Here is a 19,750-nt window from a genome sequence, read left to right on the forward strand (position 1 = left end):
CATGCACTGTGCTGTGCCACATCCCTGCCAGGGCAGTGACACAGCCATGCCTTGTCCCCTGTGCTGGTAAGGGCTCAAGGTGGCTGCTTTGCTGTGGGCTCAACCCCCTCGGAGAGGGCCTTTCATCCCCGTTCCTACTCATACAGGGTTGGACTGCAGATGTTGGCCAAGGCTGGGGCACCCAACAGAGCCATTGCTCTGCCTGGGGAGGGCACGGCATTGGCACCATCCGTTTCATAACTCCTTAAAAGTCCCCAGCACCATTTCTCTGTGACTTCCATTTACCAAAGCACTGCCCCCCAAAATCTTCCTGCATCTTAGGGTAGAGCTGCAGCCTCCAGGCATCAAGGGACCCCATGCTACAGTCATCTCCTTGAAGAGATGAGCTCAGCTTCTTGTCCCCTGGCAAAGCTGCCTGGTGTCCTCACCAGAACCAGCTTTCATGGATGGAGAAGCTGCCTGGTGCACAGCATGACTCAAAGCACGTGATATGGTGTTGGCAGTGTCTTCTTTCCCAACTCCGGTGACATATGGCCCTTGGCAGGAGGAGCAGGGAGCTGTGCTGTGAGGAAGCAGGTTGTCCTTTGTGCTGAGCACCCACTGCTGTGGGCAGAGGGGAGGAACAGCTTCCTTCAGCCAAAGCAATGGGAGCAAGAAGTTCTGATGAAGCCATGGGGGTCCAGTGCCAAGGTCCATCTATTGTCTGAGCCCAGCTTGGGGGAGTGATGCTGTGGTCACAGCTGGGCTGTGCAGCTGCAGCAGGACTGCAGACAGCTGAGCTGCCTTGCTGCTGGCTTCAGGGTAAGACTGGTGAGATGCAGCAGTTCCACATCTGGGAGCAGCATCCCTCCAAGCGTCCGCATCTCTCTCCACTTAGTGCAGCCCAGGCGGGGGAATTATTCAGACAGCAAAGTTCTGTGTATACAAACAAGTCTTTTCCTTGGCTCCCAGCCTTCACTCAGTCTCTGTTCCCCAGGTCCTGGGGGCCCGGCACCTCCCCAAAAACGGCAGAGGAATCGTTTGTCCCTTTGTGGAGGTGGAGGTTTCTGGGGCAGAGTACGACAACGCAAAGCAGAAAACAGAGATTGTGGGTGAGTGTGGAAGGAGAGATGGCATGGGTGGGTTGGTTTCCCCCCCGATGCAGCCTTTCTGCTGGCTGATGTGCTTAGCAGGGGCTTGGCAGCAGTGGGGGGAGGGGCTGAGGGTGATGCTCAGACACCTCCACACCAAGGGAGGAGATGGGGCTGCAGGCTCTGTCCCTCACCTTTAAGGTGGAAGGAGCAAAGCTGTGCTGGGGCTGCCCTCTCACGGCAGCGTTCTGTGCACAGCGGACAATGGCCTGAACCCCCTCTGGAGCCCGAAGCAGTTCCACTTCCAGGTCAGCAACCCTGAGTTTGCCTTCCTCCGCTTTGTGGTGTATGAGGAGGACATGTTCAGCGATGAGAACTTCCTGGCCCAGGCGACTTTCCTGGTGAAAGGCTTGAAGACAGGTAAGGGCTCAGGGCTGCCGTGTGCACAGTGTTGGTGCTCAGCCGTTTGCTGAGCATGGGGCAGTCAAGGAGCTGTGCTGCAAATGACGTGGGGCTGTGTGTGCTGCAGGGTTCCGAGCCGTACCCCTGAAGAACAACTACAGTGAGAACCTGGAGCTGGCTTCCCTGCTTGTCAAGATCGACATTTTCCCCAGCAAGGTGAGAGGGCCTTGCTGCACCCATCCCGCAGAGAGCAGCTGTGGTGTCCTGGCTTCTGCTCCCATCCAGTCCCTAGGCTCAGGGCCATTGGGAAGAGCTCTTGGAGATAAGTGAAGAAATCAAAGAAACATATAAGTCATGCAATGGAATGGGTTGCCCTGGGTGGTCGTGTGTCCCTGCAGGTAGTGGCAGTAGGAGATGTGGCTTAGAAGCAGGGTGGTCCAGTTGGTGGTCGGACTCAGTGAGCTCAAGGGTGTTTTCCAACCTAGGAGTCCATTTTGATGGGAGCCCATGGTGCATCTGGAAGCCTGGGACACCGCAGGTTATCTTTGGGGCTCAGGGCAGCCTTGCCTATAGCTCTGCACCATCCCAACCCCTTCACTGTCCTTTGCTCTGACCCAAGCAGGAAAATGGTGACATCAGCCTCTTTGGTGGCTCCGTGCTGCGGGAGCGAGGCGGGGACATGGCCAGCCAGCTGCTGGCCAGCAGAGCCAGGGAGGGCTCCTTCGAGGTGCGGTACCAGCAGCCCTTTGAGGACTTCCGAGTGTCACAGGAGCAGCTGGCGGAGCACTTTGAGAGCCGGGAGCGAAGGTGGGCCAGCAAGCAGGGGAGACGTTGAGCATTGGGGTCCTTGGGGGGCAGGCTGTGAAACAGAGTCTCGTGCTAGGGCTGAGCTGCAGCTTTGTCTGCCTTCTGGAAACCCTGAATTAAGCTGGGAAGTAACGGCAAGGCTTAGGGGGTTCACTGCTAATGGGTCGGGGTGGGGGTGATGAGATGCACAGCGGGGGATGCATGGAGGGGTGCTGTGAGCTGCTCCATGCCCTTGTGCTTCTGTGCTGCTCAAGCATGGGCATAGGAGCTGGGAATAGAAACCTCAGAGTGGTGGGAGCTCAGTGTGGGGCACACAGAGAACTGGGGTGGGGATGCAGCAAAGTGTCGGCTCTGTGTCCCCGCAGGGCGCTGCGAAGGACCAGGGTCAACGGGGACAACCGGCTGTAGGGCCGGCGGGAAGCACCTCCTGTGCCTGTGAGTCTCAGGGCACGCTGCGAACTGGTTTCTATGGAAACGGCACTGCTATGGCCTACTTTCAGGCAGCTTTTCCAGTTTCTCTGCTGAAGTGTGTTCGAGTGGAGAACTAAAAAAAAAAAAAAAAAAAGGAAAAAAAAATAATAAACAACCAAAAACCCACCCCAACACCCACCCACCTCCACCACCAAGCCCTTAATGAAGCGGATGGATGTGCACAGTCTGCCAGCCGCCGGGTGAGAGACAAAACTGTAATCACAAGGAACTGGGCAAACAGCACCAAGCACTGCGCCGCCCGCCCTCCACCCACTGTCTCAGTGTGCACAGGGCTGTATTCTGCCTCCAGGGCAGCAGCAGCCCTGCAGCTCCACGGCCACTAGCTTAAAGTCTAATAAACGTGTCAGTATTACGTGCACGCTGTCTCATTTTGCTGCCCTTGTCTTCCTACGTGCTGGGAGGAACGAGCAGGAGCTGCCCCAGGGTTACAGCTGGGGCGAGAAGCGGAGGTTGTATGGCTGCAAGGGGGGCAGGGCTGGGGGGGATGCAGCCTCTCAATCAGCAGCCGACTCTCGTTCGTATTTTACGCTCTTTATTTAGGAACAATCAAAAATGTCTGGTTTCATTTCAACAAACTCAACAAACTGTACAAGCAAACTCTTTCCCTCTCCCACCCTCATGTCCACATATACAAAAGGAAGGGAATCTTGCCGTTCACTTCTCAGAAGTGGCATTGTTGCTACAGGGAGTTCGTGCCCTCAGAATGAGAGCAGTAAAGTCCATAGCAGTGCAAGCTACCCTAGCCCAAGTCATAGCCACAGCCCACAGTCACAGGCAGCTTCACTTTCGTTTTGTTTTGTTGTTTGTTTTTTTTTTGTCTTTGTTTTCTCTTTAAAACCTTTATGAAAAGTAAAAACTATTTCCTGTCTCGCCCGGCTGCCAAGGTGACCATCTAAAATCGTGGTCTTAAAAACAGTAAGAATTGGAACCCCCTGGTACAAAGACACAGCAGAGCCTCTGCTCTGCCCCCAGCTGCACGGCCACCCTTATGAAAGGTCCCGGTGCAGCTACAATTACATTTTCCTTTGGATAAATCCAAGCCAAAAAAAAAAAAAAAAAAATATCCAGGTCATTCAGCACCAGCATGATTTCTAAATAATAATAATTAAAACAAAAAAGAAAAAAAAAAAAAAAAAAAAGAGACCCCACTAGACTGACTTTATGGTCTGCTGAGAAACAAAGTGATCAACACGCTGTTCCCAAAGTCTCTCTTTAGTGCAATGTTAGTATGTGCAAGGGGAATCACAGCCACGTACCCATGAACACCGCCAGCCAGATGGGGCAGACAGAAAGTGCAATTTTTAGCAAGAAGTTTTCTATGCCACGAATTCCTAAGCCCAACCTTCGCTAGCACCAGTGAGCAAGGGCCCTCCTGACCTGCCCTCCATCCATGGCTTTGGCTGCACCATCCACATCTGGCCAAGGGCGGCCAGCAGAGCGCTCTGCTGAAATAGGCAATGAGAAAAAAGAAAGGCAAAACCACTGCTGCTTCGGTAACAGCGCTCACTTGCTCTGCTCTAACGGCTTGTGATGCCAGTGCAGTATTCCTGGCACCACCACTGCCAGCAGGAGACACTGCACAAGCTAAACTTGCAAAAAAAAATATGAAAGTAGAGCTTGCAAGGCCATCTCCACTGCCTAATCTTTCCCTGCTGGTTTTGAGATCAACTGAGAAATTAAAATGGAGGTTATGCAGTGAGCTGAATCAGACGGATTTGAAAGGTGAAGCCACGGTTATCTGGAAGCAGGAGAAAGAAATTAATGTTCCAGTCTGTGCCTAAGTGCTGAAGTCATCCTTCCCTTCTGATTCCCAGTGACCCCAGCAGCTTCCAAACATCTTGGTCACATCTCTGAACTGGCTCTGAGAGAGGGACTGTAGGGAAGGAAGAGCGCAAAACTTCCCCCATGACCAAAAATCATTACTTTTCGTTAGCAAATACACAATAAGTGGCCCAAACACGGAATGCAAAACCAGCCTAGCATGAGCCAAGCAGATACCCTGCGGCTCCTCTGCACGAGCACTGCTTGGCCAGGGTGCAGCTCTGCACTGAGCTGCGGGGGGATTCAGATCACAGCTGCCAGCAGTGCCCAAGAGGAAACCCTGGCAGGAGGGGACGCAGCCACCTTAAAATACCTGCACTGGAGCTCTGCGTGCTGACAGTGAGTGCTGCAGGACATGTGGCTGTGTCCACTCCTGCCAGGGCTGTGAGCCTGATGGGCAGCACTGCTCAGCTTGCAGGCAAATGGAAATAGGAGCCTGCAAATCATGGCTTAGTGTTCTGTTTCAAAAAAAAATAATAATTTTTAAAAAGGAATGATCTCCAGGATGCTAGTTAGGGAGCAGAAGAATTAGCAACCCACGTAGAACACAAAGCAAATGTGGAAATGAAACAGCTTGGCTGCTGATATGGATGACTCTTGCACTGGGAGAACCAAAGCCCTGTAGGTAAGCAAGTCAGGCACAGCACAGATCAGGGTTTCAGATGATTAAGCAATTGGATTGCGACCTGAATCTAAGCAGCTTCAGAGACAGAAGTAACAAGATTCATATGGATTACAAAGGATGCTCACTGCTGTGCTTACTGAGACCAAGCTCACACACAGCTGAGGTGAAGAAAGTAATTTCCCTTCCCTACTGATGCTGGCTACATGACCTCCATCCTACTTTCCTCCTTTCAAGTCAAGACATCATCTTTGATTTGATGATGATAAATGTTCATGCTAAGAGCAGGGCTGCAGTGGCACCTGCCCTCACCACCAGGACAGCTGTTCTGGGACTGCTGAGCCACCTCCTCTATTTAAGTTCCAGATGCAAACACACAATTTCTAATGCCCTGCCCCTAACCTCAATCAATTTGGAGATTACACCTGCTTCTCTTTAGCTTCACAACTGATATGATAGGGGAAACAGAGGACCACAGAGCTAAACCCTCTCACGTTCAGCTTATACTTCCACAGAGATTTCAAGTCAACTAAAAATGCAGCTAAGGAGGAATGTGTGGGAGTCAGAAAGCAAACTCAGTTACTTTTTATGTTGGTTTTTGTCCTTACATCTCCCCGCCCTGCACAGCTCGGCCCTGCGGATGGGGGGAGCCTGCATGGAACCACTTCTTAGAATTCCTCTGCCCCAAAAGAAAGAAGACTCCTGCTGTGCTTCTATGAATGCATGCAGACAAAGCTCAGAACTCTCAGCAGCTTCCAACCCTCAAGGCTGTTTTTCTGTGTACACCGGGAAATTCTCCTTCTAGCTTGCAAGGCTTCTCAATTTGCTGGAAAACTGGCCAAAAAACAACCCAAGTGCAAAACGTTTCAGCTAGTGCATGGGAAAACAGTTTCAAGGGACCACTCCACACCATCATCCTTAAGCATTTCTGTAGATGAGCAGGGATCACTCTTCCAATTAGCCACAGGCCTATAAGTGCACACCAAAATCCCACAGAAAACCGCCTTGAATGGGCAAACTACATTCCCAACATATTTATATAGCGAGTAGTTAGTAGAAGTGTACATTTTTAATGTACCTCTTAATGCAATAAAGAATCAATGGCATATCTGAACTGTATATATGTGTACTTAAATAAACCTGCACGTACATAGACAATAGTAAATTACCTACCTGCATTTGTTCTCTGAAGGCAGCACTGGACATGCACTCACACTCCATTCTGGCAGCCTTGTCTCTGGCAGCACCTCGCTGTCCCCCATCTCCTGGGCACTGTGGGGTGGAGGTGGCATCGCTGCTGTGCCTCCGACCAAGGCACGCAGGCAGCAGTGCTGCTGCAGAGAGGAATCAGAGCCTGCTCTAGCTCATGGCACCCTGGGGAGGATTTGTGACTGCTAAGGGGGTTACAACAACACGTCTGCATCTCAGTGCCCAGCAGGCAGGCACGTACCGTGAGAACCCCCTGCAGCACAGAGAGCTTCTGCCAGAACGCTGGGCAGCCTCGTGAAGAGGGGACAGAGAATGAACTGGAAAAGCAAAAGCAATTAAAGGTAGAAATCAGACACCATCTTTGGAAGAGGTTCTGAAAGAGCTTTTTGTTTTTAAAACAGATTTTTTTGTAAATTTCTGGATCTGATCCTCTGAGGCTTGCTACCCACCCTTCTAATAAATATCATTTACCACTAACAATAAAGTCTCCCACATTAAAAAGCTCTCACTAAATAAAACCCTTCTACAGAAAAAAAGCTTGGCAAAAATAAGGAGCTGTGACTACTCTCCATAAATACATCAGCGGGTAAACACCAAAAACTATTTAAGTTAAGGGACAATGTTGGCTCCAAAACAAACCAGGAACAAACTGGCCACGAATTAATTCAAACTAGAAATTTAAAGAAAGTTTCTAACCATTCAAAGGCAGCGGAGCTCTGGAGCTGTCTTCCAAGAGCAAAAGTGAAGGCAAGACATGGAACCAATTTTGAGCTGGGAAGTGATTAGTTTACGACAGGATGGTCTGACACAGCACTTGGCTGGGCTGTTGCTCAGTGCTCCTCCAGACCTTGTGTTCTGTTAGGGAGGGATACTGAAAATGCATCACGCAGCAACCACTGAGACAAGAGGAGCACGTCAAAAAGGAGCAGGGTGTGGAAGCAGAGGTTAACAGAGAAAAATGCTTGGCTCTGTCACATGGAGGCAGAACGGCTGTGGATGGAACAAAACAAAAAGTGGAAAAAGCAAAGACTTGAAGTTATCAGCACCACTGCCGGAGGATCACTCGTAGTCACAGAGGGCTGAAAGTGGGAAACTGCCCGACTGCTGCTGCCTCACAGAGCCCTTGGAGACAACAATGGCCTGAACCACTCTCAGCAGCTCTGTGCTTCTCTGTGTTTGTCCTCTGAAGGAACAGCTCGTTCTCTCCGAACAATGAAAAGGATTCCAGGTCTGGATGGAAAAATTATGATGTGCTAGTTCTCAGTGATTAAAGGGAGACTTGGAGATTGAACAGCCTGCTGCAGTCAGTCTCCATCTGCAAAAGGGAACACGCTTTTGGCCAACAAGGGACAAACAACTCTGAACTCCCTCTCCTGGGTTTGCTGCTGCTTAATGGAGAGTACGCAATGCTAAATTTGACCTCACCCCTCGGGATGAACACTGAGCTCCCACCTGGCCTCAATGCAAGACTGGCAACTTCTTTCTCAGGTACCTTTTCTGACACGCACCCACACATACACACACGTGTGCATCCTGCAGAACTCTTCAAAGCCAGAGCTTAGGGAATGAAAAAGGCAGAGAGGTTATATGCAGCCACGCCAGCCTTTAGAGAACAAACACCTTAATGGACAGATGAAAAAAATGTATTGTGCCATAATAGTCCATATCTAAGCAATGACCTTGTTTACACAATGTCTGAGATTCCTTATGCTTGTATAGGCAGCTGTAGGCATCAGTATATGAATATGAAATCTGAAAGTTCGTCCACTGAAAAGCAAACAAGAGCATCCTATTTCCTGGGCGTGAGCTGAGCCCACAGCCCCCATCTCTGCCAGCCCTCAGCCGTCTCCTGGGCTGGGCCAGAGCTCTGCACTCAGTGCCCAGTTTACACTCGCACTCTCACTCTCGTGCTGCACTCAAAGGTCTCATTTATGGCAGTGCTTTATCACCGTGTCCTGTTCCTGACGTCTCTATCAGACTGGCCCGTCAACTTCTTAAAGACCAAAAACTTCTCAAAGGTAAGAGTGGATCCTCTGGGACAAGTGGTTTGAGTTCAGTCTGTTTCTAGAAAAAAAAAAACAATACAGGTATCAGAGATGCTCCAGCATGCTGCAGGTGCCTGCAGCAGGGAACAGGGGGTGTAGGTGCACCTCATGATAGCAAACCAGGAGCCCTGATGGAGCAGCTGCAGAGAAAAGCTAGCCCAGCATCCAGTTGGGATGGAGAGGGATACCCAAAATCCTTCTGGGAGCAGGGCTGGGTCCTGCCCAGTAGAAGGACTAGAAGGAACCTCTGTGTCTTGTCAGGCCTCAGGACCTTGCTGTATGGCAGAAGGCCATGTTGGAGGGTGCCAGCAGGGACACTGTGTGGAAACCTCCTCTCTTCCACACATGCCTTTCAAAAGCAAGTTCTAGAGAAGGGATAGGGCCAGCAGATGTACAAGCCATGCTGGCCCTGCCTGTTCCATTCTTCTTTGCAGTCTCTCTCAATGCCCAGGCCTTGCCATGCTCCAGATAATGATGCTCACATCACGTGAGCCAACAGAGGTTCAAAACAGGAGTGGGACAGGAAGAAGCTCTGCTCTGCACAGGCATGGAGTGTGGGCACACAAGGGCACGTGTGCTGCCCAGGGCCATGGGAGAACTTGCTGTGAGTACTGGCAATCAGCAGTCAGACCTCTGCCTTCTCAAACAGCCACCACTTCAGAAATAAACCTAAAGGCCACTTTCCCCCAGAGGAAGGTATATGGACAAGCACATCTGCTGGCTTTACCCCTAAAGCCAGGATGTGGCTTTGGAGCTGGCTGCTTCCTACCACCTTTCCACGATCCCCTTACCCAGGGAAGAGCTTCCTCAGTTTAAACCCAAATAGCCTCAGCTTCCAGTGGGAAGCAGAGTGCTCAGCACACATCCCCCCAGCACACATCGGTTCTTACCGAGCTGTGTAGCAGGTGGCTGGACGGGGGCTCCAGGGGGCTCAGCTGCCCCCTCCGGACCGCCCGGCTCCCAGGGCTCGCTGTTCTCCAACACCTCCGAGCCAGCATCAGGCGGCCCTTTCTGGCTCCCCGACTGCTCGCTGCTGGAGAAGGCATCCTCAGAGGTGCTCCGGGTCTCCTCCTCCGCCTTTGCTGCAAACCACACCTTCACCTGCTGGGCGCTGAGCTGGGTGCGCTCACAGAGCCCGGGCAGATCATCCTCACGCAGCGCCTTGTGCTTCTTGTAGTGCTCCTCCAGCACCTCCCGCCCCGCCGCGCTCACCTCCAGCAGGCCGGGGGGGAAGATGCCCCGCCGGTAGTTCTCATACCATTTGAGCTGCCCGTTCTTGTAGCCGTACCGACTGTCACCAAACCAGCGGATGACCTCGGCCCGCGGCAGGCCGGTCTGCGACACGATGGCATCGTACTCCTGGTTGGTCGGCCGCTGCGTCTGCACGAACATTTGCTTCAGTAAGTGCCGCTGCTGGGCTGTTTTCTTAAAGTTCAGTTTGGGTTTGGGAGGGCTGGGGGGCTGGTTGCTGCCGCTGTCCCCCTTCTCACCTGCAGCGGTGCCGGGGGCCTCTCCCTTGCCGTTGGATTCTGTCACACGGAGGTTCTTCAGGTTGATTTTGATGGGACTCACCTTGCGCTCGGCTGAGTTGGGGTTGTTGGCGGAGGCATCGAGCGAGCAGTTCTCACCCAGGGCCCTCAGGTCATCCAAAGAGTCTTCTCCTTCCGCACGGCCGTTCTCAGCCTCTTCCTCCTGTTGCTGCCCTGCTTCCTCCGCTTTCTTGCTCTCCTCCGCCACCTTCTTCTTCCTCCTCTCTGTGAACCAGCTGTCGATCTCCCTCCGCGTCATCTTTGTTTCCCCCCTCAAGCGATTCACCTCTTCCTCTGGGGGCTGAGGATTTTGGGCAAAGCTGCTCTCCAGGGCCTTCAGCTGCTCTGGCGCGCGCTCCTTGTACTTGGTGGCCGTGAAGTCGGGTGCCTGGTGCCAGGACTGCCGCCTGCCCGGGTGCTGCAGGACCGGCACGGCCGCAGGTGTCAGCTCCACTCCCTTGGGAGGCACCTCAAAGGGAATTTCAGGCAGAGAGTCGAGAGCACTGTCGCCGGGGAAGATGGCCCTGCCGCCTCGCACGTTCCTGTAGTGGTATCGCCTGTCACTGAACCACTTCCGAATCTCCTTTGTGGACAAGCCAGTTATTTTTGTCAGCCTCTCGACCTCAGCCTGCCCAGGGAACTGATTCCTGCAGAAGCTGCCCTTCAAGGCAGAGAGCTGCTCGTGAGACTTTTTGTTCTTGAAGACGTTGGGATCCAGGAAGGTCTGTGAGGAGATGGCCGGGCAGGCAGTGAGCACCGACGGGGTGGCTGTGACCACCTTCAGTGCTGAGGCGCTGCCGGAGCTCACTGTGCTGTGCTGAGCTGCCGGTGGGGGCTTGGGGACAGAGCTCACTGCCAAGGTGAAGGAGGAACTGGTGCCTTTCAGCCCATTGGCCATGATGGGCTGTGTGACCAGCAGCCCGCCCGTGCCCTCGGGCTGCCCCACCACGTGGCCCGGCAGAGTTGCCTGGATGAGGTGTGGGACGCTGCCAGGGTTGGCAACTAAAGGCGTGTTCAGCACTGTGATGGTGGGCTGCGGCACGGACTGGATGACCGTGTTAAACATCTTCTTCCTGGCATCTTCTATCTCCTCTGGGGACCAGCTGATGCCCTGCTTCAGCCTCTGAGCAGTGAACCAGATCTTCAGCTGCTCTTCGGGGTATTTTGTCACCACGGTCAGGTAGCAGAGCTCAGCTTTTGTGGGGTAGGGGAACTTGTGGAAAGAGTTTTTCAGGAAGCTGTTGGAGTCCATGGCTGCATTGTACGTGGGAATGCTGCTCAGGGGAATCATCACCTTGGGAAGGGACTTGGAAGTAGGTAGCTGCTGATGCAGGGGAGGCTGCTGCTGCAGTGAAACGAGCTGTGCAACACCCGCCGGCAGAACGGGCACATTTCCAATGATGGAGCCGTTCACTACATGAGATGATTTTGTGGCACTCGTGGTCGCCTGGCTGACCGGCACCGAGCCACTGGTGAACGAAGCCTCTCCATCCTTTGTCTCTGACTCAGCACCCAGCTGACTCGGCACATTCTCCTTCAGCATGTGGATCTTTTTGGCCTCAGGTTTGCCTTTCATTATCTTCATGATGGGGGTTTTGGTGATGATGATTTCAGACTGACCGTCTGCCACTTCCTCAGGGACCTCTCCCGGAGGGTCATGGCTGCCAGCAGCTTCCGCGAGGCTTTGCTCCACGACCGTACAACTGTCCTGCTTAGCCACCCTCCAGACAAAGCTCGTTTCGCTGCCATGCGACTCCGTGTTGTGCTGTGAGAGCCCTTCATGGCTTTTCACCAGAAAGTTGCACGCAACGCACACAAATGTGGGCTCTTTGCTGAAGTCTGAGTGCTCGGAGTCCAGGTGCCCGAAGAAATGCTGAACGTCTTGAGACCCAAAGTCACAACCCTTGCAGATGTAGGAGTCCCCATCGGTGATGCTGCGGTACCCGTTGGACAATGCTTCACTGCTGCTGGTGGTGGCACCAGCATTGCTCGAGGCCAGCCCTTCAGTGGGAGCATCTTGCTGTGTTCCTTCGGGTTCCTCTTCAACAGTCTCCAGTTCAGTTTCCTGAAGCACCAGTGTTTTTACTGGGATCATGCAAGGAGTCGTAGATTTCCTTTTGCTAGCCATCGCTACAATTAATCTGGATGATACTATTAAAGTTAAATTAAATTAACATTTAAAAAGCGCTATTGCAAGTGCTCTGCCTTCTAGATTCCAGCAAATTCATGATGTCCCAAGGAGCTGATGTCAAATGTTGACAAATGTTCATATTTGCCACTGAACCTGAGGACAAGGAGAGGGAGGTGGTGTTAGTTCCCTTGGCATCACACAAAGCACAACTGTATTTAACCGTTTCACTCAATAAATCACTTTCAGTGCTTTTTGCTGGAAAATAAAAAAAAATAACTTGACCTTGGATTTCCCATATTTTTAGACTCACAGACTATGAATTACCTGTTTGAAAAACAAACACACAAGCAGGAGCCAGCTGCGCTGTGGCAGCGAAGCCGACCTGCTGCTCACACTGCTGCTCCCTCCCAGTCCAGCTCACATCCCCAACCTCCTCCAGCTCCATCCTTTAACATGAAGCACCCAGCTCCACCACAGCAGTGCTGTAAGCACCCATGGGTGCTGTATGGCAGAGCTGAAGATTTTTTTTTCCCCAGAATCTCTTGTGAAGGAATGCAAGGTATTCGTGGTGCTGTGTGCGCTCAGCTCCGCTCCACTGCTCGGCTCTGCAGTGAGCAGCAAAATGCAATTTTCCTACCTGTGCAGCACAACTGTGCAGTGCCTCTTTCATAGGCTGTACCAAGTCCTCATTTGAGGAGCACAGACACCAGGATGTCCCGTTGCCATGCCCTACACCAGCAGTGTGCCGGGAGAGCCTCCTGGGCTCCTGCCTGCTTCCCATCACAACACCTGATGAAAATCAGTTTTACTCTTGTAAAAACAAAAACCTGAACTAAAAAAAAAAAAAAACCAACTTACCATCCTGCCCGATGAGCCCAGAAGCACCTCCCACCCATCAGAGCAGCTGGGCACCCAGAGCTCCTCTACCACATACAGTGCCGCACCGTGCACACAGAAATGCAGATAGGAAATGCCTTTGTGATGCGTGCACAGGGCCAACACTGCTGCTTTTTGATGGCAGCTTTTAGGACAGAGCAATATGAAATCCTAGTGCTAAAATCAAACCGAGGAAGTACAGTCTGACCTCCATCTGTACTTCTTTAAAAGTTTTTGAAATATTGTTCTGGAAAAAATGATGTCAGCTTGCAAACAGGAGAGCCCGGATGGGCAATTCTGGGCTCAGCAACTCTCGGGCACGATTTAAAAGACTGATGGGAAAACGTAACTTCCCGTTAATGTGGGCCGATCTGAGATTACAAAACAGTCCTGTAAATAGCGTTAGTCATCACTGGCATCAGGAAACACTGTTTGCTGTGATGGAGCTTCACAAAAAGCTAGAAATCATAACTTTCACAAATCTGTAAATGAAACAGCCTTAAAGCTGCGTGCTGGATTTGGATGGTGGGAGCTGTGCGTTCTCAATACCTGCTTTATGCTGCTCCTCTCCCACCTCCTCGTGGCCAGCCTTCCCTTACAGAAGGCCAGAAAGTTATTCATGAGCATTCGCAAGTGGAATACTTGGATGACTATGAATGGGCTCTGCTATTCAGCAGGGAACAGCATCCATTTGACACCAATCCCAGGATCCTCATTTTTGATGCTAAGTTAAATATTACACAATCTAGCTGGGTACAGTGACCTTTCCAAGTTGAGTCAATTAGGAAAAAAACAATAAGAGCAGCCTGAGGGCTACAAAATACACCTTTAGAGGCTGGAGTTTGGTGGCGTGGCAGCTTCACCCTGCAGCTCTCATACAGGGAAGGGAGGAACTGCCGGCCCCTTCCAGCAAGCTGCCAGCAGACCCAGCTTCAGCATCCACCCCCAGTTCTGGAGGCAGCTCCAGTCCCAGACAGAGCTCATGTTGTGGCTACGGCGTTTCCACAAAAAGGTTATATTTTATCTGTCAACAGAGTGAATTTGATACAGAGCAACCCAGATACACAAAGATCCCCATTGTGTCTCGTTAGCAGAGTGCCTCTTCAGGGCGTGCAGTCTGTATTATTTTGGGTGAATGTGCGCGGTCTGTCCCACCTATGGAGAACCTGAAAGCTCTCTGTCTCATTAACCAGCACGCCTGCATCATGCTCAGCACTCTCTCCGATGAGTTTTGTTAAAAATGCAATCAGGGCAGCACAGCCAACGCAGCTCTCCTGCTGGGGATCCAATATTAATGCCACCTGAGAACACAGATTGCAAATCTGGCTGGAAGTGCATCACAGTGCCAATTTACTGGTAAAAAAAATTAATGGAGTGTACAGTTTGTCCGCTTCATTTCCATGGAACAGTTGCATAACCGCATGTTAAGAGCATGTTTTATTCACTGCTCACCTTCTGGAATGTACTAACTCTTTAATACAGCAATAATATATAACAGAATGCACAATTCGCTGATCTCTGTCATTGAAATAAGCAAGGCTGTTTTAATGGATAGGTTAAATTAACAGCAGAAAAATTGTGCAATTAAAAAGCAGCCTTACGGTGGAGCTCAGCGTGCCACCACTGTGAATGCCTCAGATCCATCTGCACAGCCATGTGAGAAGAACTTGATTTCCTACGCATTACGTTGTGATTAACTGGAAGAAAGATGAGCTGAATGCAATATCCACCCTGCGGACGGGAAGAAAGAGAGATCATCCTCTCCAATCCACACCTGCTAATTCCACAGCAAGGCAGCACAGCAAGCAGCAGCCACCACCTGATGACCCATGGACTTAAACCTGCCTCGCACACTGGAAATGTGAAGGCAAACTGACCTCAAGTGGAGGAATTTGGTATCAGAGATGCTCAGAGAGCTCACAGCAGACGGGCAGGCAGCCAGGAGCCTCGGGCCAGGTCTGGTTGCTCAGAAAGAAGGAATGGAGAAGGAAGATGGAAACTGCTAAACTCAGGATCCCAGTCCCAGAACACAGTACAGAGTTTCTGCTCCAGGCAGCCCCCAAACCAACTGGGCCAGGGAGAACCACCGGCCCCGCAGCCGCTCTGCACCGCCTGGGAGAACAATGCCCAGAGAGCAGTCAGAGGGAGCCCAGAGCTTCAGAAACTGTGCTTCTGCAGAGATTAACAAAGGGAGGTTTCGAAATCGGCACTGCTGAGTATGAACTTTCAGCTTTTTCCAGCTTGGCTGGATACAACTGGTTTGGTTTTAAATGTTTCAGTGAATTAATGAGTTAGGTCGTTAATGCAAAACACTCATTCTGCGCGGTGCCAAGGTCCTCAGTTAGAAGATTAATTCGGTGACCTTTTGCAAACCTCCCCTAGAAACAACAGGGAGAAAGCCACCCCGCAGCACCCAGCAGCCATCCGCACCAGGGACACGTCGGATGGCGCAGTCCTGCTGCGGGCAGCTCTGCCGAAGGGTAAATGCTCACTTACAGGGAAGAAAAAAAAAGATCAGCACCAAAATAGAAGTAAAATAACAGTTTTCTCAACGCTTTCTGTGCCTGCTAGGCAGGCAGACGCGCTCCCCAGGTCAGGGACAAAGTTGATGTTTCTGTCTCATGCGGAGCCAAGCACAATATTGGCACTTCAAACAACAGCAGCTTGTTTTTCAGCTGAAACACTGCGGGCCCCACTTGATAGCATAATATGGAAAAAGAAAATTAAAGGAAGAAGAAAAGTTGACACTTGAGAGCTTTCCCTTTACTACCTGCCGCACAGCACAGAAGAAGCAATCCTTCCATTGGGAAGTCATTGAAGCTCTCCAGCAGCAGCCAAAGCCCAGCCAAGGGGAGATCCCTGAGCCTTGCAGCCCAGGGCTGGTCCTCTCCTCTGCCACCTCCTGCTCCCCAAAGGGCGGTCCTGCCTCAGCTCAGGGTGCAGTTACCTGGGTGCTGGCAGGGGAGGGAGCACCTGATGCACGCAGCCCTGAGGACGCAGCCCTTCCTGCTGCCACTGGCCCTGCAGTGCCAGGGCTCTTTCCTCTTGGGTTAGTCATTAACATTTGTTTTTCATTTTAGTCCTTTCATGAGAAATCATGTAGGAGTTCACCAGTTACATTAATTATCCAGCTTATTGCCAAAACATGCCCTGTTGGGGCTGGCAGGAGGCAGGAAGGCCACAGGCTCCTGGAGTTTCCAGACTAACATAGGAGAGGTGAGATCTGTCCCCAACATCTCTGAGCAGCCATGGGCCTCAAGTCACAGGCACTGGGTACCACACAACATGCGGTGAGGGCGTACAGCACATCACACCCCAACAGGGAGCTGCGAGCAGTGTGGCTGCTGCTCATCAGCACGGGGACAGCAGTGCCACCGACCTGCCACCAGCAGCCTGGTCTCAGCACACAGCAAGGCCAGCACACAACATTCTGCTGGGTTTAACCCCACAGGGAACCGCAAGTTCCCACGAACAAACAGCTCATGACACCTTCCCCACCAGTGCAGATCACTGGGGCTCTGCCACTGCTGATGTTCTCAACCAGCCACAAAGCACCAGCAGCTCCAGACAAGTCCTGCAGGCAGGAACAGCCTCTCCATGTCTTATTGTCTCACACCACACCAATGTACAAACACACGCACCGGTTGCAGCAGTTTCGAGCTGCGAGCAGCATCGCACAGCAAACATTTGTGCTAAGGAACAATTTCTCTTTATGCCGACTGCTGGGGCGCGCTGCAGCCCAAGCCTGGCTTTGCACTGCATGGCTGGGCTGAAGGCACTGGACCCCACGGCCCAAACAATCGCCTGCATTCTCCATTCCTTGGCAGGCCTCAAACAGACAGGCATCATTTTCATTCAGACCAGCAAAAGAAAGCTATTCATTAGGATCTCACCCTTCTATAGGCTGCTGCACCTCTCCATTTCAAATGTGCCTTGAAGAGACCTCTCCTCCATCCTGCACGTATTTCATTGACCTGTTTCAAGCCATTTCCAATCTAGGAGACAAGTCTGTGGGTTGAGCTGTACTTCCAGAATAGCAGCACTGTGCCTTCATCTCTGTTACCTGGGCAGAGGCTGCCTTTGTGTGCTGGCACCCAGGGACCAAAGGTAATTATCTCCGCTCTTTTTCAGCCAAGCACAAACCCGAGCGAGATGGGAGCTGGAGAGGGGTGTTTGAAACAGAACGCGATTAGAGTATAAAAATAGGTCACTGGGATAATATAACCTTTAGACTACTGGCAACGTGCCCCCCTCAGAGACAAGCTGCGTGCTATATTTCAGCAGAACGTCGGGAATAAAAAACACAACACACATCAAACCAAAACCGCTGATCATCCCTCCGAGCTTTGCGTGCTTCTGTTTGAACATCACTAACACCAATTCGCTCGCTCTTTTTCCTCTGCTCTCATCCATTTGATCAGGGACCAGATGAGCATTATGCAATCACACCCCTGACATCTCCAAACAAAACCCTCATTCAGAGCTGCGTTACAGATCTGCTCTGAGCTCTTCTACCTTTGCAGGGCTCTCACCTCCACACACAGCTTCCATCCTCACGTTTCGTCCAAGTTGCTGAACATCCCTGGCCTTCCCCCAAAGGAAACAGGCAGTCAGACAGAGCAGCACCCACCAGCATAGGCCTGAGGACTGGCAGGGCACACTGTGCTCATCAGAACTGGGTTTCCTACCACTGGCACCCAGTTCATGAGCTCCAGTGTGTGGGTCTGTGTCCAGCCTAGGCAGCAGAGCATCAGTGCCACTTACAGACACAGAGGGGCTCTGATTCCAGCCCCTCATTCTTTCTCTAGTAGGTTTGCTTTTGCTTGCATTATCATTCCCTGATCACAGACACCTAAAATGGCCACGTATGGTATAAAGGTGATATTCTGCAACACTCATGTCCGTTTGCAAAGCACCTCTCAATTCTACACATACAGTTCTCTGTCGAGTGTTGCTATTTAGACAGAGCAACTTTGGCCTTGGCAGAAATAAGCTCTTTGGAACGCATGTGAAAATGGAAAGATTACACCTACAATATACCTCTCAGTGTTTTCATAGCTGAAGTTGCTCAGTGAGCTCTGTGCTAAAAATCAGGGGAGCTCGGAGGGAAGGCTCTAGGGCTCCAAGGCAGAATGAGAACCATTGTTATATCTTGGCCAACATTACATTTCTGGAAAAATACTCAAGTCTTTTAAAGCAGCACCACGGAAAGGCATTTTGTGGGATACCTCCAAGCTGCATTTCCCACACCGTTCTCCTCCCAGCCCCATTCCAGGCGCACACCCATTCCCATAGGGGTGACCCAGCTTGGGGCCATCACTCCACACTCAGAACCTCAGCTCTAGCTGTTACAACACACATTGTGAAAAGAAACCCTGCATCAGCTTTTATACCGTGAGTTTTAAAACAAGATGTGGGACGTGGGTGGGAAGGACCAAACTGAGCTATTAACCAGTACCAGACACCAAGCACAGGGTGCTGGAGCCCATCATCTGCAGCACAGACAGCACTGCATCCTTCCTAGCTGAGCCTTCCTGCATTACTTCACTCACCATGCCCTTTTGCAATATGCTAGATCCGAACACTGCCTCGTGTTCTGGCTCACCATCAGCTCCCATTCCCCTGCTTGCAGTTGCTATAGCCAAACAGACAGCTGCAAAACACGTCAGCTGAAAGCAAGGAAACGGGGCTGGCAGGTTGGGCTCGTGGATTTTCCTCCCCTTTGGTTGCAGCTCGGAGCCCTCCTTTCAGACCCTGAGCGCAGCCGATCACTTTTGCAGCTTATTGAGTACGCCAGTTTATGGCAATGTTTTTCTGCTCACTGAACTGGCTCATTCTTTCAGCAGAACAAACTGTTCCACGTTGAGGCAGGAGTTGGCTGTGTTTTAACAAAGGATTTTTCCCTTCTGACAGTGTTTTGCAAAAGACCCAAAAAAATGAGTTTGGAGCCAAGTTACAAAAGGTCAGGAGAGGCTAGGCAAGCGATGGGTGTAGTTCCTGTATGTCACAGCCAGTAAAGGAAATGGGTGGAGAGAAGAGGAATGGCATTTTGAGCAGAAATAATACGCATAAAGTGATTTTAATGAGGATGGCAAGTATGCAGGCACTACGATTTTTTCCTTTACCGAGGTAGGCTGAGGTCTCTGCAATGATTTATCCACATGAAGTATGTGCACGATACAGTTTAAGCAGCAAGAGCAGCAGGAAAAAAGTCTGCCCTGCATGCCTCTCCCCCCCCTTGCTGATTGCAGGGAGCTACCAGCCTCTCACCTCCCTCAGCCCTATGAATATTCAGTAGGCTTCCGCCCGAGAAAACAGCAGTCAATCACCAGCACAATGCCGGGGGAAGGAAATACAGTGAGAAACCCGGGTGGGACTTCTCTGCTCCAGCATCTCTACCATTTCTAACGTGGGGTGAGGTGTTCCCACGGAGGTCTGCTCCACCTGCATCCACCATCAGCATACCCAAATGAGGTCAGGAGCTGACAGCAGAGCTTCCTCTTCTCTTGAGCAAGCTGGGATCAAAATGTTTTGTGATGGCTGCAGTTCTGCTTGGCCCCGCGCTGCAGCAGCCAGCAGGGCCAGGTCCATCTGTGCTATGTATGGTGCATAGGCAAAGCAAGATGGCCCTGCAGATGTTGAGAGGAGGGGAGCCTAGGGGATCTGCAGCAGCTGACAGAATGTAATGCCTAATACTGAAGCTTCTCCAGGCTCCAGAGGATCCCTGAATAGAAAGACAGCACCCG

The 19,750-nt window shown here is 51.5% G+C and overlaps 2 protein-coding genes across 13 annotated transcripts in view; one reads left to right on the forward strand and one right to left on the reverse strand.

The window, feature by feature from the left end:
• The window catches only part of PLCG1 (phospholipase C gamma 1), a 30,795-nt gene extending 26,885 nt beyond the window's left edge, over nucleotides 1-3,910 (forward strand). For 3 of the 5 annotated variants that reach the window (XM_052684227.1, XM_052684228.1, XM_052684231.1), the window contains 5 exons: nucleotides 977-1,091; nucleotides 1,329-1,490; nucleotides 1,600-1,688; nucleotides 2,092-2,279; nucleotides 2,645-3,910. In XM_052684227.1, coding sequence (XP_052540187.1) covers nucleotides 977-1,091; nucleotides 1,329-1,490; nucleotides 1,600-1,688; nucleotides 2,092-2,279; nucleotides 2,645-2,687 — 597 coding nt within the window. In that variant the 3' untranslated portion in view covers nucleotides 2,688-3,910. The remainder of the gene's footprint in view (nucleotides 1-976; nucleotides 1,092-1,328; nucleotides 1,491-1,599; nucleotides 1,689-2,091; nucleotides 2,280-2,644) is intronic. The other 2 variants (XM_052684229.1, XM_052684230.1) reach the window with 1 other exon arrangement.
• Nucleotides 3,287-19,750, reverse strand: part of ZHX3 (zinc fingers and homeoboxes 3) — a 36,778-nt gene continuing 20,314 nt past the window's right edge. For 4 of the 8 annotated variants that reach the window (XM_052684238.1, XM_052684232.1, XM_052684233.1 and 1 more), the window contains 2 exons: nucleotides 9,359-12,281; nucleotides 3,287-8,487 (listed from right to left, as the gene is read on the reverse strand). In XM_052684238.1, the coding sequence (XP_052540198.1) occupies nucleotides 8,477-8,487; nucleotides 9,359-12,125 (2,778 nt within the window). In that variant the 5' untranslated portion in view covers nucleotides 12,126-12,281 and the 3' untranslated portion in view covers nucleotides 3,287-8,476. Of the gene's footprint in view, nucleotides 8,488-9,358; nucleotides 12,282-14,881; nucleotides 14,963-15,774; nucleotides 16,026-16,897; nucleotides 17,114-19,750 lie in introns of those variants that run through there. The other 4 variants (XM_052684237.1, XM_052684236.1, XM_052684235.1 and 1 more) reach the window with 4 other exon arrangements.

The sequence above is a fragment of the Tympanuchus pallidicinctus genome, unplaced genomic scaffold (genome assembly GCF_026119805.1).
Source record: "Tympanuchus pallidicinctus isolate F22 unplaced genomic scaffold, pur_lepc_1.0 scaffold20, whole genome shotgun sequence".
NCBI lineage: Eukaryota > Metazoa > Chordata > Aves > Galliformes > Phasianidae > Tympanuchus > Tympanuchus pallidicinctus.